We start from the raw sequence: 17799 nt of genomic DNA, 5'->3' as shown, positions 1-17799 counted from the left end.
AGACCCGAATCCCCGGAAATTGACCGTCTGGTCTGGTTCTGGTCTGGGGAGGGGGGTGTGGGATCCAGCGGGACGACGAGGGTCGTCTTCTCTCGGCCGGCGTTCGGGATGTAACTACGCGGCACTGAGGCGAAATGGATACATCAATAGGTACCACTCGGCGAATTTCAGGCCAGAAAAAAGGAGAAAAAGATAGGAAAACTCGATGCTATGAATTGAAGAAATGAGTCTATGAGGATGACCGACGAGCAAGTTTTCTTTTTTTTTTTTCCTTTTTTATGAACCTTTTTGATTTACTTTTTTTTTAGCAGCCACGGGCAGCCTGCAGGGATACGCGCGCCTTTGCCCGAACGACGGGACACAAGCGGTGGAGATGCTGCCGACCGACCACTGACCAGGAGTCGAACGACTGGCGCAAGCCGGTGAGTTGGTCTGGTCGATCAAGGCCCCCAGCCAAACTCTGTCCGTGACAAACTTCCGTCGCCCTGTTCGTGACTCCGTCCTATCCGCCTGTCCCTGTCCGGCAGTGCCTATTATTTAGCCTTTCCCCTAGCCGATGCCGGTCCTGTAAACGGTGCACGAGACCGCGTCCTCGCACCCGTGACGAAACTCGTCGTTCATTCTTCTTTGAGCAAAACAAGTCTCTCTCCTCCGACCTGCCTCGGCGTTTCCTGCAACGGCGCGTTCGCCTGTCGGCGCGGAGCACGACCCAGGCCAGCGTCCACAGAAGCCGTGGCAGCCACACAGGGCTGCACCCCGGAAAGGGACGGTCGGAATCGGATCGGATTGGATTGCAGGCGCAGAAGGCCGGCGCCATTGAATGGCGGGTCTCAGATCTTGGCCTCTGCTGTATCTACCCTTGAGACTAGTTAAGTTAGTGGAACTGGGCCGTGGTCTGTGCCTCTGTGGTCGCCCGGCTAGGCTCTGGGCCGCGGACTCTGGGGGAGAAATTGGAGCCGTCTCGGCTGGTCGGCGGTGAGGACTCACTTCACATTGACTCGACGGAGCACGGACTGTGGTCAATCGAGCCGGTGAGTTTCTGCCACGGTCATGCCATGTTTTTTTTTGCCTAACTTTCTGATGAGCTGAACCTCGACTGAGGCCATTCTGCTCAAGGCGTTCTTTTTTTAATTTTTTTTTTTTTTTTTTTTATTTTTTTATCTTTCACCTCCAGCCGGTCCGTCCATGGCTCCGACACTCCCGCATTGTCCGCGGTTCGGGGTCGCAGGATTCGGGGTTTGCCGATGATCCCTTGTGTGATTGGGGTTTGGCAGCGGCGCCCGGAAGAACAAGAACGCGACGCCCGAGAGTGGGCTGGAGAATGTAACACCGCTGGCTTGTATTACATAAACCATGGTAACTGCTGAATCTATCGTCACTTGCGGCACTCAAGTTACTCGTCAGGGTAGGACAAATCGGAATGGGTGTGGAACTGCCAACTGGCCTAAAGAGCAGGATACTGTACAGTAACCTATGAAGAGTACCAGATCGGGAGGCCGCCGGGACGGATCAAGTCCATCCCCGGAATTCTCCCCGCACCTTTCGGCTTCTTCTTGCCTGATCTGTCGACTCAAGCCAGTTCAGCCGAGCATTTCTCTTGTGGTTCAAAGGAGTAATTAGGTAAGTAGTAATTACTAAGCGGGAAAGACTCCTGTGGAAGGTCTCATAAATATGTATCCCTTCCCGGAATCTGTTGTGGTAAATCCAGTTGACTCAAGTCAGAAATTCAGTGCCCATTTAATAGTTATGTCCTGTAAACCTTCCAGTCCGTTGGCCTCGGGATGCAAGACCCGAAAGCAAATGCCCAGCCGCGGCTTTTCGGGATTGGCCGCGAACTGGGTCGACCCATCATGCCATTCTCGACGCTGTCGTTTCAGCCACGCTGGAGTCTGGACAGCATCAAGCTTCTTTCTTGCAGCTTCAGAGGTTCTGTCCGAATTACCTCGGCCAAACGCGTGGCATTATTATTTCGTGCGGGGAGAGACCGTCAACTCATCGACCCCGTCTCGGATGAAAGACCGAGACATGGAGAGTGGATTTACTTTCGTCCGATCACTCATCTTTCTTCAGAGTATTACGGACTCTTTTGAACTGAGTCTGATCATGACGGAGATCCGAATACCTTGCCGATCTGTCTATCGATGTGTGCTTTGGACGGGAACCCTTGCACTTCACTCGAGTACTACTTATGTACTGCGACAGGATTCAGTACCAGGCGCGATTATGGACAGCAATGGGCTTCGGACACCGGGACCAATCCGTACTTGAACAGTATACAGTATTGCTCCAGTGTAGCTTAAGGACGCGTCCCCTTCCTAGTCACTTCAGCCAGGAAACACATCGGACGAAGCGGGCACCCTGTGTAAACACGTTTCAATAAATCCTTTTTTTCTGCTAGGGAGTCTGGTCAGCCATCAGCAAAAAACGTTTCCATTTCTCTTTCGTTCCAAATGCTCTTTCAGAAGATTTGCCACCGTGGGCACGGCAACTCCTCCTGTCTTTTTGAAGAGAGCTCCTGCGACTTGCTCCAACATCGTCTTGTGTTTTAGATACGGAGCAGGCGAAGAGCACTGCAAGGATAATACGTAATTGGAGACACTGCACCTTGATGCTCGTGGAACTACTTCTTGACATTCTTCAAGGTCGATTCGTGCGCCGTAAGTTGGAGGCCTTTAGCTCGCCGATCAACTCGATGTTTCCCCAGTCGAGCTCATTGTCGGAGGTATCCTCATTCTTTCGTTTGACCGTCAAATCAATCTGCCGTCGTGCCTCACGACCGACAAGCTCCCGCGGGAGGTTGATGGTGTAGTAACGACGCTGTTCTTCTGAGAGGAAGTCGTTCTGCAGCTCGAACAGGCATTCAAGCACTTGCTGTTGCGAAGGATGACTGCAAAGGCCATTCCATGCCCCCAGAATGAGGTACCTTGGTATACTTTGTGCGCGCGATCCGTCCAGTCTTTTGTCTCGAAATATTTCCCGTGAAATCCTCGCACGTTCCGGTACGTGCAATGTTGGAGTTCCTGAAAAGCCCCGAGTTCAACCTGGTTACGAGTCTGCTCGCTGCCTTGTAACGACCCAGAATTGGTCCTGAACGGCGCGCTTAGTCCACAGATTGCGAGCAACCGGTGGTAGCGGAGTCGTTCGAGAGATTTTGGCAACGAGATCGAAGACAGCACTCCAGATCTCGACGTCAGCAGCCTTCTGGATGACAAGCTTCACGAGGGGTCGGCAGTGATCGTAGGCGAAGTCACCATTCCGAACATGTTTGGAGATATCGAAAAGCTCGGATGATAGATCGCGACCCCTGGTCCTCGAATGGAGCTTCCATGCAGCTCTTGCGCCGGACAAGGTGTGAAATAGACCCGATAGCAGGTCTCTAAGTTGCTCGGATCGGTCATGAACGCCTTCAGAACTGGGTGAACTGTCCACGTTCCGAAGTGGTTCAATGAAAGTATCGAGAGCGTTGTCCAAGGGATGGTCTCTGATGGCCCTGAGCTCTTCTTCTGACAGCAAGCCATCGGAACATGGAAGGGAGGATGTCTGATGAAGTTGAAATGAAAAGACTCGATCTTGTCCTCTCATCTAGATGTGAAGTAGGGCGTCCACATGGACATCCCCGTGCAGGGAACTTCCGCTGAAGTCATCTTCTATGTTCCACCTATGACAAAATAGTTACATGTTTTCATGCTTAACAGGTACCTAGTCCTACCCACCAGGTACGTAATTCTCATCTTCGGCGATGGTGATTAGTGAGTTCTTCCATGGAAGCTTTTACTCGAGCGAAGCGAGGGCGTAAAGGCTTAGAATAGGTAAATGATCACACGTGACATGAGCGGTGCCTTGAAGCTCCTGAAATCGCTTTACGAGGTACTCCGTAAACCTCTGCTAAAGGGCTCGGAAGCAAGGGGTCACACTTATTAATTACCCAAGGTAATAGGTAATGATTCCGAAGGCGAGATTCGGAATTATCCTGTAGGGATTATGACAGCTCTTCCTCGGTCAAAGGGATTCGATTCCGATAGTCCAGCCAAGAACTCTTCTCCAGATGCATGGGTAACCTAACCCTAAACCCCACAACTCAATGAAACAATCCTAACCGTCAACTGGCATCGCGAGATCTGCCGCTACTCCGTACAGCTCGCAGGCCAAGACTCCCAATCATGCGGAGAAAGTCCTGACTAAAAGCGTGACATCATCGCGGCGGGAGACCAGCCACACCCAGCCACATCTGTGGCTAGTGCTGCATCAGGTGCCCACCCTCTCCACCCTGATTGGTGATCGGTCCTGACCGCCTCCCTATCTGAGTAGGCTACAGTATGGACTAGTACTCGGCGATCGGCATCCTCCAAAAGTCTTGTGCCCACGAGTCTGTCTGTCTGCTTGCGGACTGGGTCTTCCGGCACCAACCAGCTCAGCTCACTTCCACCCGTCAGCAGTCCGTCGAGGTGCCAGGAATGGTCAGCGATCCCACTGCATGGCGCAATTGGCAAGCGACTGGCCGAGAGGATGATGCCCCGAGCTCCCTCCCAAGGGTCGCATTTGAGACAGGTCAGCGCGGCCAGCGATGTCAGTACCTCGCCCGAATCCTCGACGGCCATTCCGAGCGCCAAGTTTGGCTGGCAGCAGCCAGCAGCCGGTCTCTATCGTCGCAAGTGCACCTTGTGGATCCATGACGAACATTTCTCCAAGGAGGAATTCCTGTTCCACAGCGCAGCCTTGGGGGATGTAAACGTCAGTCCCGGCGATGTCATTGAGATCCTGAATGCCGACGATGCGTCGCCAAACGTGGACCTGGGCAAGAGAATGCCCAGCGATGCCGGCACGGACGGTGACTCCAGCAGCTCCCGCCGCGGCAAGTTCAATACCCCGCTCCAGCAGCGATGTCTCTTCGTAGTCAAGCCGTTGCCGCCAGAGATCCGGCAGCGGCACCCGAAGCTGGAGATTTCCGTCACGAGCAGCGTGGCAAACATCTTTGGCTTCAAGAACCGCTCGTCGGTCTTTCTGACGCAGTTGGACCGCTCGCAATGCTCCGCCTCGCATGTCGACATCACCCTGCGCGACCAGTTCCTGCTCCGTGCGGATATGTGGAGGTTGGTTACCTCCGAATTAGTGCACAAAACCATCTACAAGGGGCAGAAGATCCTTTTTATGGGCTCCATCAAAGCCACCGTCAAGAATATCTTCATTGGTGGCAGAAAGGTGCTCTCAGGCTACTTTGCCCCGAATACAATCCCCGTCTTCCGTAGCGAGGCCGCGCGATATGTCCTTTTCATCCAGATGGCTCGAGAGATGTGGGATTTTGACGCTGAAGGCACGGGCGATATCCTCTTCAGCAGGGTCATCAACGGCTTTCTTCCCGAACTCTTCAAGCGCTGGGCGAGCATCGATGCTAAACACCTCGTCACTATTGTTTTGTTTACTCGGGTCGAGTACGATCCCGTTGTAGCGCACGGGGGGGAAACATTAGAGCAATTGAAGAAGCTTCCCAGCGTCCATGCTCCATTGACAAGGGACTTTTACCGCGTGGTCGTCAACGACATCGCGAGCGGCCACTGGACCGCCATTCTAGACGAGCTCAAGAAAAATTTCCGCACCTTTTTGCGGGACGTTTCCATTTGGAGAGCCCCCAGCACTGAAGGGGATCCTCATGCACCACAGACTGAATCCCACGAGCAGCCCCCGTCGATTAACGGCCGCCCAACCCCGGCCGTTCGCGGCAATATCCTCGAAGCCATTCACCTAGCCACCTCGCATTTAGCCAGCGATCACATTGACCGAGATCTCACCCGCACTGGAACCTCGATCATCGTCATCACACCCGGTCCGGGGTTCTTTGAGGTCTCGTATGAATCCCTTGCGGCGACCTCGGAGTCTCTGACAAACCTAGGCATCGCCATCGATCTTGTCAGTTTGGGCCCGATGCCGCTTCATTCCGTGCCGCTGTTCAAGTATAAAAATCCGCATCACCAGCGGCAGCCATCTGGCTTGAGTGTTACCGATGCCAATGGCGTGCTTGCGTCTTCAGGCACTCATCCCGGAGCGACTAGCTACACGAGCAGAGCATCGTCTCTCTCCCTGAGGTCCGGGTCTACCGATGTGCACGCGGCCGCCCGTCCACGGTCTCGCCACCCATCATCGGCCCACTCCAGCGAGTGGTGCTACGGTATCCCGCATTGGGTGGACATATCGTACTGGAATCCCACCACGTATCGAGAAGATCGAAGGATCACCAAGAAGGATCTCAATGCCCCGATTCCGTACACCGTCACCCGGAGGTCCAGACCCTTTGTGCCACGGGTGCGGATGTATGAAATCCAAATGATGGGAATCATGGAGAGCGAGCAGTCCAACTTTGCGATTCCGTATCTCTCAGAGAAAGACTTCGGCTTTCAGAGAGATCCGCACCATCCTCCTGGTTTGACTCCACCGCCCACTGCGCGGCCCCCATTGTCTCCGGATCCCTCTTCTCGCGACCAGCTCAGTGACAGCCCACGGCCGCAGCCGTTTCTGTCCAGCATCACGGATCCTAAAGAGATGCTGTTGCGCAACCCTGTGAAGCGACAGAAGAACATGCTCGCCCTGATGGATGAATATGATGAAAAAGTGTTCGTTCCCCTGCCCAAAACGGAGACGCCCAAGAAACATGTCAAGGTCAAGGCGCCTCCAGAACCCGAGAACCATATCTCCAGTCTACAAGATCGTTTGTCCGCTCGATCCGTCAGCAGCCTCCGGGAACACCAGCAAGGGTCTTCCCCGACAATCCGGAAACGAGAGGTGCCATCCACGCCTCGGGGCTCTACTGCTTCCCCTCAAAGCCAGTCCCCGCGAAAATCTGCCCTCAAGTCAAGTCGCACCCCTCGAATATCTCGAACTATCAGTTTCGCCCTGAGAGGGCTCGGGGTGGCTCCTCCACGGGCACAACCAAGCACGGGATTAAACGCGGAGCACGCGAGAGCGCTGCCCATGCCGAGTAGAACGTCTCATTCCGGCAGGCTGACGCCTTCCGAGCTGGAAATCGGCGGGCGGCCTCCTTCATCGGACAATGATACGGCCAGCATTCGCAGTGACTTGAGTCAGCACCCGCCAACCGCGCAGAGAATGACAGATCCACTTCCCGACAGTCCCGGACTGCCTCAGTCAAAACCTATTTCGATCCGCCAAATGACCCAGAAGGCGGCCGATGCTCTTGATGCGGAGCGGCACACAATGTCCGCCACGCCGCCTCCGAGAGAGCACGAACTGCCCGTCGAAACGGGCAGCCATGGCGGGGCAATGTTTGCAAAGCGGACGGGCCGGCGATTTGACATGGATGCCGAGTCCTCGCATGACTCGCTTGGAAAAATTTCGCCCAACAAGACGTTGGCGCCGTGGGTCAAATTGGTCAATCCTTCCAATACCCCCAAGGCGGCCCTCAGGGACGAAAGCTGGTTTGGCCGCTGGCAGCATGCATACCCACGGCCGCCGCGGGTCGCAGTCGTGAAATGGAAGAGCCTGAAAACTCCGGCGGTACTGCCGTTGACAACGGAGGAATTTCCCTCCCGCGCGGAGCTGGCATCGGACTATCTCCGGACGCCGTACCGCGTGTACCCCAACGATGACGAACATACCGATTTTTCAAAAGCACGAGACGTTATTTTCCGTGAGATGGTGGCCCTGAGGTTGTCGCACGGGTTCCAGATCGTGGTCGGCAAGAACGTGGCCGAGGCGACCGGCCAGCACGAGCTGGATTCGCTCAACGTCTTTGACCCGCAAGGCTTGGCAAGAGACGGGGCGACAATCTATCTGTCCAAGGGCCATGTCATCCACCGACTCGTCTGCCTGGCGGGCGGGGAGATCGAGGTGACCCGGTATACCCGGCTCTCGCCCGGGTTGATGCTCGACCGGGACCCTTCCTCCACCTATACGATTGCGATCCGGACGATTCTCGCGAAACAGTTTGAGCTTAGCCAGGTGAGGCTGCATCAGCCGACGGAGGAGTACAACTGGAACTATGCGGACAACTATCTGGCCAGCCACCGCGACCACCTGACCAACCCCACGGAGCAACTCCGGTTCTGGAGAGTCCGTTTCGTGCTCATCCCAATGAGACTGTCGCCGAATTATCGCCGGCACGGGCGCTCCTTCAATGAGGACGACGAGGAGGAGACGCATATTGCCGGCATCAGCGAGCTGACGAGGCTGTGGCAGCGGAATCGGTACGTTCCGCCTGAAGAGCGGCGCTCGCAGGTCGCAGACCGTAGGAAGAAAGGGGTTAACCCGTTGAACATCATCTTCCAAACGCGGGATCCCTCGGAGGTTGTGGCGGCCGAGCGGGATCGCGTGCTCCTGACGGATCCCGGGCTGGACAATCCGGTTCAGCTCCTCCCAGAATCGGAGCTATTGGAAATGCCGGATGCGCTGACTCCAGACGTCCTACGCTCGTTGGCCGATCTGATGCAGAGTGACAAGGGGGTTCGGATGATGGATCGGCGATGGCATGTACGGCTGCACCGGAATTGCTTCGTCGGGTCGGAGTTCACGACGTGGCTGGTGCAGAACTATCGGGACATCGACAGTCGGGAGCAGGCCGTGCGATTCGGACAGGAGCTCATGAATGCCGGGCTGTTTGTCCACGTGAACAACCGGCACAATTTCCGCGACGGCAATTATTTCTACAAGATCCACGATGCGTATCGCACGCCGCGCCCCGAGTCGAGGACGGGCTGGTTTGGGACTCGAAAGCCCGAGTCGGTGCCGCCGCCGACGCCCAGAAGCGGTAGGGGACCGGGAGATAGTATGCCCGAAGAGGAGCGGGCCAGGACGACGGCCAGTAGCCGGGACGACGCACCTTCGACGGCGGGCACCACCGGGTCGACCAGAAAGAGGAACAAGGCCACGGTGATGCTGTCGAAATCGATGAAGTATGACGTCGATCCACGGAAGCGGTCACACCGTCCGGAGGTGATTGACCTGCACTACGACCGGCTGCACAATCCCGACAACTGCTTCCACATTGAATTGAGCTGGATGAACGCCACGCCCAAGTTGATCGAGGACGCCGTGGCGCACTGGGCAAGTGTCACGGAGAAGCATGGGCTGAAGCTGGTGCAGGTGCCGATTGCAGAGGCATCGGCGACGGTCAAGGCGCAGAGCTTCCGGCAGCTGTACCGGGTCCAGTTGAAGGTTCCGCCTCCGCCTCCGCCGGCGCCGGCACCAGCGCCCTTATCGCTGCATGCGACGTCGTTCGGGGAGCAAGACAAGCCGGACAGGCATTTCTACCAAAAGGCGCTCCTGAAGAAGTTCGATTTTGTGCTCGACTTTGAGGCGGCGTCGGCGTTCCCGCCGGACGTGGAGGTACTGTATTCGTGGGGGAAGCCCGAGTATCGCTATCCGCAATTCATCCATCGTTCTGGGTGTCTTCTCGCGCAGATTTCGGACGAAGGGGACCTGCTGCTGCTCGCAAACCGGCTCTTCAGCACCAAGAGCGTCGCCAACCGTGACGGGATCAGCAAGTTTTCCTCCGAGCGCGGCGAGGGACCACCGCGACGGGCGCGGGCCGGCACGTACTCGTACGACCCGATGTCGTCTCCACATCCGTCGCCGGCCCTGCGGCCGTCCCCGGAGCCGGTGATGGCCAACCACCCCCCGGCCACCCATACCTGGGCGATCGACTCGGCGAACCTGTACAAAACGCCCGAGATGCTAAAATCGCAGGTCGAAGAGTTTTGCTCGGACGAGGCCCGCCTGCGACGCTTCTATCAAGAGGTGCAGCAGCAATGGAACTCTGCGCACGCCGGGCCGGTGATCTCCTCCTCGTCCGTCTCATCGTTTACGTCTACCCCTGCCACTCTTCCCCCTTCCCTCCCGCTCGCCCTCCCCGCACCGCCATCCTCGTCTGCTACGGCGCCGCCGACCACCACCACCACCACCACGACCTCGGACACGTTCATCCCCTTGCTCGAACTCCCAGCCAGCGTCATCGCCCATCGGCTCATGGCCCCGCCATCGGGGTCGTCGTCGTCCTCCACCGACTTGACCAATCCTCTCGTCGAAGCGGCCAACACGGCGATGGACTCGCCGACCGCCACACCGGCAGCGACGCCGACGCCGCGGTCTTCATCATCGTCTCGTGAAGGGGCGGAGCCAAAAAAAAGAATAATGCGAAGAGAAGAATATGATGGTGCATGATTTATGAAATGTAGCTAGTTATGGTTATGACATTGGTTTGGAATAGTTATGACCGGATTGTTTGTATAAGTAAAAAAAAAAAAAAAAATAAAAAAAAAAAAGCTACGATATCAATCGAGTTTATGAAGATAGGTACCTAGGTAGTGATTGATCATGATCATGATTCAATATATTTATATAGACCTAAATGCATCCATCATCACGCCAAACAACCAGGAACCATCTACCTACACACATGGATAGGTACCTACATAACACCAGATAACAATCTCATTCGTTGAAACAGACGTGTAAAAAAAAAAAAAAAACAAGACATCCAGTACCATCTGGGTATCATGATCATCACATCAAATCAAGGCCATTAAAACGTAAAAAAAGAGAAGGAAAAAAAAAAATCTATAGAGTACCCTCCTCCGCAGCCTCCTGGAACCACTTCCGAATCCCTTCTCGTAGGATATTATCATTCCATGAAGTGGGGCGACTGCTTCGGCCGCGGGTACGTCCAGTTGATGCTGGTGGTGCTGCACCAGTCGTAGTCGCAGAGGAGGAGGATGGCGGAGGATCGGATTGGTCGGTGACGGCCGACGCGGCCACGCTGCGGACGACTTCGTCCAGGGCGCTCAGGACCATTTTCCTGCATTCAGCGCGGGGGACTTCCACGGGTTGTGATTGAGTATCGTCTTGGTTGGAGGCGGGGGCGGACCGGTCGTCAGCGGTGGTAGTGGTGGTGGTGGGGTTGTTGCGTGATGAGGAGCCTCGGTGCGGTGACGGGGCGCGCGAGTGCGCAAGGGAGGATTGTCCGCTTTGCACGAGGACGCGCTCGATGGCGTCGACGAGGGTGCCGTCGACGTCCATGATGGGTTCTTCGATGAACTTGATGTCGTCGTCGTCATCGAGGGCCCCCTCGGCTGCTGCTGCTGATGATGACTCGGTGATGAGGGCGTTGGTGCCGGTGGTGCTAATGCCGGTGGTGACGCTGATCGAGTTCTTGCGTGACCGGCTCGCGCTGCGAGAGAAGAGGTTGCTCATGCCTCCGCTGACACCGACACCACCGCTGGTGGTGCCCATGGCGGGTTCGGACCCGCGTCGGCTGGAACCGCTGCTCTTGGTACGTGCGCGCTGGTCGGTCTCGCGGTTGTGGCCGTTGGCACCGATCCGGCGCCGTAGACGTACGCGCCTCACCGTGCAGCTCCGCGTGTCTGCGATCAGCGTCGAGGCAATGTCCACCCATTTCTCTTCATCACCTTCGAGGCCTGCGGAGGCGTTCGGCGGCGTCGGCTCGTTGAGCATGGCACGCTTGATGTCCGCCTCGAGACCTGCATATGGCCGGACGGCCTGCAGCAAAAAGTCCTCGTGGAACGCCTTGAGCCAACCGGCGACGTTGATGTTGGGGGTGCTATCGTTGTCCCTCAGTGAGAAGTAGTTGCTGGAATAGCTGCTGTAGCTGGAGCTGCCGGCATCCACACTCGTGCCCGACGCCCTCGTCTTCCGCGGAGATGTCAGGGCCGAGCCTGCGGACGAAAAGGACGACACGAAGCCCCGCAGAGGCAGCTCCACGTCTACAACGCCGTCGTCCTCTTGCACAGACAGTTTTAGCGGCGACTCCTTTGCACGGTTGTTGGCTTGAGAGTCGCCTTCGTCGTCCTCCTGCTCCACGCTTGTGCGTCTCGGGAGTGTGCTCGAAGCTGTCGGGATTGATATTGTCTCGGTCGACGAAGGCGCCGTGGGAGAGTTGACGGTCGGGGATTGTTGAGGCTCAGTTTCTTTGATGCTTGGCTTTCGAGCGGTTCCCTCTGTTGGACGAGGTGCAGCAGCGGCCGGCGCTGATCCTCGACGATGTCCTCCTGTGAGCCCCGCACGAGTGGTAGGCCTCGCTGCCGTCCGCGACGACCAGAACCCCGTCAAAAGGTTCCCCATCCATCTGCTGCCCCCGGTGAATGTGTTTTGTTCCGAGTAGTTCCCGGATGCTTCGCTCCTTCGGAGGTTCTGAAGGAGCTTCGCAGACGCATAGCTATCGTCTCCATCGCCATCGCCCGAACTACGGCGATCGTAAGCTTGGCGCTGGCGGGTTGCGAAGTGCGGAACAGGCATGGCCGAGCTGTTGGTCGTCGTGGACGTCGTGGCCGTGGTTCGCCCATCGCTACCGTTGATCGCAAAGCTCGCGGTTCTGATCGACCGGACGTCTGAATCCCTCCGGTTGTGCAGTTGCGAGTATTGATTATGCCCAGCCGACTCGCCTCCGTCTTCCGTCGGTTTTCGGGTGTCCGTAGATGAAGGACTGACGGACCGACGGTCGTGGTCAGTCTCTTCTACGTTCAACCGCTGCACATGGGCTCGCCTGTTTGCAGTTTTTCGAAGGGACTCCTCTCTTAGAATGGAATACGTAGGCGGGCTCTGCGATTGTGGTCGTGCCGGCGTTGATGTCCCCGGTCGTAGAGGTGAAGCCACCGTCTCAAACCGTTGCTTGGCAGGCAGAAACGCGGAGAGAACGAAGATCAACCGGCGAGCGACCATCTTGTTGTCGGAAACAATCACAGTACGATTGGAAAGAATGGGATGGTCCGTGTCCTGCTGCGCCTTGTGCCGCCGTCGGCACCACTCCGGCCCCAGTGTGTTGAGCCATTCGGTGTGGTTGCCCAGAAAGGCCGTGATCAACACAAGGAAAAACAGCCCATGCTCCTTGTCGGCCATCAGACGTGCAATCCAACGAGCCTCTTCGCGCCACACGCCCCATCGACTTTGACCGATCACGACCCGGGGTATTCGGAGAGCGAAACAAATCCTCTGAGCACTCAGCAATGTTTGTTCTTTGAGCTTCGTGTTGAATGCGAAGACGTTCGGGCGCAGCTGCAGAATCTTCTGGTTTGCTCGTGCGTGTGGTGCTCGAGCAGCTTTCGGAAGTGTATTGACCGATGCATCAACCTTCTTTAGCAGAGTGAGGATCTCGCGACGAGCAACCCTTTCAAGGTGACTTAGAGTGCGCGTGATGACATCCCAGTGATCCACAAGGAGATCGATTCGGTCATCAAGGTTGGCCGGCGGCGGCGAGGCATCGTCCAAGAACGCAACGGACCAACGATCCGAGTCAAATGAGAAGGACATAGACCCCGAGCTTCTTCCGTCGACAGTAGCAATACTGGATCGTCTCATTGGCCGCATGTGATGGCGAGCGGCCAACGGGATTTGAATCGTGATGGCAACAGCATACATTGGGGTCTTCTTCTCTCTGATTTTGCGCCGTCTGAAGGCGTCAGAGAACGGGTAGTTCTGGTCTTGCATTGACCCTGATAGGGAGGCAGCGGGATCAGGAGAGCCCGTCGGACTTTCCTGGGTCTCGGGTAGATTGACGCTAAACATGCGCGTGATTAGCACAGTGACCTTTGTCACTGGCTTCACGTCGAAGCCCTCATTGGTTTGACCTTGGGACCCCGATGTGTAGGTTCTGGTCATCGGTCTGCGAAGTGAACCATGTCGACTGATCGGGAAATCCACATCTCTTGGTATCGGAGAGCCCACAGAACCTACGGGAGTGCCCGTTGTTGAGTCGGAGTCCGCGGATAAGATATGCATTTTGGTTGACGACTCTCGATAGCTGAATGCACTGCTTCCGAAGATACAGTTCAGAAGACCCAAGTCGGCGTTATCAGGTGTATGCCGGTTATGTATTGTATCCAGCATTCCCTCGGAGGGCCCAAAGATGGAGCCCACGGAGCCACGGCCACGTGCGCGACTAAAGGCACCCGCGGGCGGTGGTCCCTGCCGCCTGGTGTTTGCGGCTTGTGAGAGTGCACTGCCCTCCGTCAGAGAGGACGAATGCGTTGCCTGTATCGAGCCGCGGCGGGTCGTAGCTTTTGAATGACTGGACGATCGGCCGTGTTTCTCCTTTCGCTGCTCAACATCGATGCCCAGTCCCTGCGGATTAGGTTCGGGTGGTGCACGCGAATCCAGCAGAATGCATGGTTCATCTCGGTCTCCAATGGCATTCTGCGCGATGATGAAGCGGAAGTCCTTGACGGGATCGAGCTCGAGCCCGCCGCGATCGTCATAGCCACCGGCGGACGAGGCATTCGGCGAGTTGTAGTTGCTCTGCAAAGGGTAGGCGTGGGAGTTGGAGTGTCGGAGCAGACTCGCATCGGGAAACAGAAGATTCGACGTGTGCTCTTCTTCGGTGACCGACTCAAGAACGGCCGGATTCCGTGACGACGGGTTGCTGAAGGTGCTCAGCAGGCGGCCCAGCATGTTGGCGCTTCGTCGGCAGGGGAACGAAGGGAGAAGCCGCACGAACGACGGACGCTGAATTAAACGAAGGGGATCAATGGCGCAGATTCTCACGACGCATTCTCCATCGCCATGGCGAAAACGACCGCGATCATCAGCAGACCCCCCGCGTCATCGATACTCGGTGCCAGGATTCCGAGCCGAGCTGGTGGAGGTATAAAATAACAGCGACGGAACACACAACAGTCAAGAGAAAGATGTAAATGACAGACAGGCCGATTCCGAGACGCAGCAATGCCGCCCTCATACACTTCTCTGTGCGATTCAGGCGAAAGCAACGCAGCCCTCACGCAAGGCATCGGCAACGCAGAGGGACCGGAAGGGCGGTGAAGGCCGATGGCCGAATCCGGAAATCCTCATGCTCGGCAATTGGTTGCAGGCCAGTCATTCTGGGCGCGCTGATTGGCTGCCCGCGTTAGTCATGCTTACGTCAGGTTTCGGGCCGGGGTATTCACGGAGTCAGATAAGCTCCGGGACTAACTAGAGCAAGTTTAGCGTAATTTCCAGCTAGCCAATTTAGGCTTAGTTTATCTTGTCCGATCGAAGATCGTTAGAGTTCAACCCTTCAACCCTAACACTACGGGTTGATCGTGCTGGATCAATATTGTCCAGGAGAGAGTCACTGCATCTTGGTAAGTAACGAGGAGCTGGAGCATGAGATAACATACGAGCCGTGCCATATCCTGACTACGCGGGGCTTGGTACCGCACGGCGTTACCACTCGCAGTAACAGTCTCAAAGATGAGGCCTATTATTTACTTGGTGGTGCTGGAGCAATGTATAGTAGTATAGACGCAAACTCATATGGCCTATGTACAATTCATAACAAGAAGCCTGTAATCCGCCAATACAAGATTGAAGTCATGACGATTTCTTCGTTTTGCTCTTCACTCGATCAACCAGCTTCTTCAGGTCATCTTCCTGAGACGCATCACGACGAATATCTGATGATGCCTTCTTGTGCTTCTTGGGTCGTTCGCTCGGCGCTTCACCGGTGTCCTCCTCGGCTTCCTCCCGCTTTCGCCTGCGCTTGCGGGTCTCCTCCAGGAGCGCACGCATACCAGAGGTGTTCCGGAACTTGGGGTTGGTCGGGTCAATGGCGAATTCGTGGCTGTCGTAGAGACGAGCAAAGCGAGGATCATTAACATCGATCTGAAAGTCGCTGCCCGCAACCTGCGCGTCGCCCGTCTTCTTGCCCTTCTTGCCTTTCTTCCGTGCCCGCTTCTCGGCCTTCTCAATCTCGTTCATGTCAAAGTGTTTGATGCCGGACTGTTCGTCATCCATCATCAACAGCTCCAGCTCTGCCCGCTTCGCTGCTGCTTCGGCCTCTTCAGCCTCCTTCTGCTCACGCCTCTTGCGACGTTCTTCCTTGCGCTGAGATTTAGCAGAGCGATGGGCATCGGGATCGCCAAAGAACGGGTCATCGAAGCCCAGATCCTTGTCTTTTTCTTCTTCGGCGGGCTGGTCTTTGCCTTCAGCTGCGGCTTTGGCCGCTTTGATCTTCTCCTTTCTTCGCTTCTTCCTTTCCCTCTCTTTGCGAAGGTACCGCTCCTTCGTGGTCTCTTCAATTTCTTCCTCTTCCTCTTTATCGTTCTCGAAGACAGACTCCCGCTTTGGCTCACCAGCCAAGCCAGACGTGAATGTTATTTCCATATCTCCAACCGGACCCTTCGACTTGGACGCAGTGGATAGCCCGCTATCCAGTCCCAATAATGCTCGCATTCGTTGTCGCTCTGCTTCTTTCTTGGAGAGTTTCTTATCAGTCGTCTCGTCGCCGCCATCCTCTTCTCCGTCCTCCTCCCCCTCCTCCCCCTCCTCCTCGTCAGAAGTATCGCTGGCAAGATAGGCTTTCAGATCATTGTCGTCGAGATCTTCCTTTGCGGCACGGAATGCTCTGGCTTGTGCGTCCTTTCGAGCACGGTCGTCGGCATCCCATGTCAGTTTAACCTTGCTGTGCTGCAGGGCGTCAGTGACGAATTCCGTAGGCCGATACCCGTCTGGTATTTGATCGCATTGCTCCCGAGGAGTGTCCTCTGAGAAATCGACATCATCCGGCACAAAGCGGAGATCCAGGAAATTCGCGCTGGACAGATACTCGGTTCCGTCAACTTCATCATACACTTGCTTGGCAGCCTCCTTGGAGGAAAACTCGACGACCGCGTAAAAGTACCGTAGCCGCTCAAGCTGATACTTCCGCAGCTGTGTAGAATTGAACTCTTCACCCTCGTCCCCCTTGATCATTGACTTCTTGATCTTCTCCTCTTCCTCTTCGGAATCCTCTGGTTCCGACTCATTCTCGCCGTTGCGATGAGATGCAAAGATCTCCTTTGGCGGCCCTTCGATCTCCTCCCGTTCCATTCGCTGCTTGCCGAACTCGCTGGGATAAATCGTGACGCGCAGCACGCGACCGGTGGTGGTAAAACTCGAGAATACAGCAAATAAATCCTCCGCGCGGATATTGTCCCAATCGAGGTTTACCACGGCGACCCGATTCGTGACTTCACCAAGTGGGACATCGGGCTGTTTCGCAGTCGGAAATTGAAGTTCTTCTTCCTCGTCCTCTATCTCCTCTTCCTCGCTCGAGCTTTCTTCTGACGACGACGATTCGGAGAACCCTCCGTCTCTCGCTGGATCATAATCCTTCTTGTCCAGCCTACGCAACTCCTTGCGCACCTCCTCGTCGTCATCTACACTAACACTTGACTCGCTGGACTCCTTCTCCTCTTCATCTTCGCTCTCTTCCAAGCGATAGAATCTCTTGAGCTGTTGCTTCGTGTCATCTCGCGCCAGTTTCCGGCCATATCGGTCCACGGCCGCATTCCGCGAGAAGTCCTTATCGTGCAGCAGATGCTTGAAACGCTCGTCGAGCTTGACATGGGTGTGCTTTCTGCTTGGTAACCGGTAGCGCGGATCGGTCTGGATATTCGCAAAGCGCTTATCGGCTATGACAATGATCAGCAATGGTTTCTTGTTTCACATGCTGCGTATCTCCAATCTGGAACGTACTGATGATATTCTCCGAGGATTTGGCTTTACTGCCACCCTTGGATTTCTTCTGGGATGAGTCCCCCATGGCGGCGAGTATCCCGCGAGAAGAGAGTTATTTTCGCCGTGAAACAAGAATCAAGAAAACGGAATCGCAGTCTTGAACTGTCCAAATCGTGTCTTCGTTGCTAGATTTTGGGCCAAAAAAACATCCAAGGATTACATAAGCGGCTCAATATTTTAGGTTATGTGGTCCGTGCGCTTATCGATAAGACTGCGCTGATAAGATAAACCGGGCTGAAGTGGCAGCCTTAATCGTGAACAGACAGCCGTGACTTGAGAGAATGCAGAACCGAGGACAATGAAGGA

General features: G+C 55.7%; 5 protein-coding genes across 5 annotated transcripts; 2 read left to right on the top strand and 3 right to left on the bottom strand.

Moving 5' to 3' along the window:
- Nucleotides 1–1671: 1671 nt before the first annotated feature.
- On the top strand, nucleotides 1672–2268 carry VTN31DRAFT_265 (uncharacterized protein; the record flags this gene model as incomplete). Its single annotated transcript, XM_069402841.1, has 1 exon — nucleotides 1672–2268. The coding sequence occupies one exon, from the start codon at nucleotides 1672–1674 to the stop codon at nucleotides 2266–2268; it is 597 nt and encodes a 198-aa protein (XP_069263121.1).
- A 777-nt stretch (nucleotides 2269–3045) lies between these two features.
- Nucleotides 3046–3582, bottom strand: VTN31DRAFT_264 (uncharacterized protein; the record flags this gene model as incomplete). The annotated part of the gene is made up of 1 exon (XM_069402830.1): nucleotides 3046–3582. The coding sequence occupies one exon, from the start codon at nucleotides 3580–3582 to the stop codon at nucleotides 3046–3048; it is 537 nt and encodes a 178-aa protein (XP_069263120.1).
- A 924-nt stretch (nucleotides 3583–4506) lies between these two features.
- On the top strand, nucleotides 4507–10167 carry VTN31DRAFT_263 (uncharacterized protein; the record flags this gene model as incomplete). Its single annotated transcript, XM_069402819.1, has 1 exon — nucleotides 4507–10167. One exon carries the CDS (start codon nucleotides 4507–4509, stop codon nucleotides 10165–10167), a length of 5661 nt encoding a protein of 1886 aa, XP_069263119.1.
- A 396-nt stretch (nucleotides 10168–10563) lies between these two features.
- Nucleotides 10564–14406, bottom strand: VTN31DRAFT_262 (uncharacterized protein; the record flags this gene model as incomplete). The annotated part of the gene is made up of 1 exon (XM_069402808.1): nucleotides 10564–14406. One exon carries the CDS (start codon nucleotides 14404–14406, stop codon nucleotides 10564–10566), a length of 3843 nt encoding a protein of 1280 aa, XP_069263118.1.
- A 900-nt stretch (nucleotides 14407–15306) lies between these two features.
- On the bottom strand, nucleotides 15307–17518 carry VTN31DRAFT_261 (uncharacterized protein; the record flags this gene model as incomplete). Its single annotated transcript, XM_069402797.1, has 2 exons — nucleotides 15307–17387; nucleotides 17452–17518. The coding sequence occupies 2 exons, from the start codon at nucleotides 17516–17518 to the stop codon at nucleotides 15307–15309; spliced, it is 2148 nt and encodes a 715-aa protein (XP_069263117.1).
- Nucleotides 17519–17799: the final 281 nt, after the last annotated feature.

Source organism: Thermomyces dupontii, assembly GCF_041956625.1.
Source record: "Thermomyces dupontii strain NRRL 2155 unplaced genomic scaffold VTN31scaffold_1, whole genome shotgun sequence".
Taxonomy (NCBI): Eukaryota; Fungi; Ascomycota; class Eurotiomycetes; order Eurotiales; family Trichocomaceae; genus Thermomyces; species Thermomyces dupontii.
The sequence above is the reverse complement of the archived record's forward strand: the minus strand, read 5'-3'. Positions and strand labels throughout refer to the sequence as shown.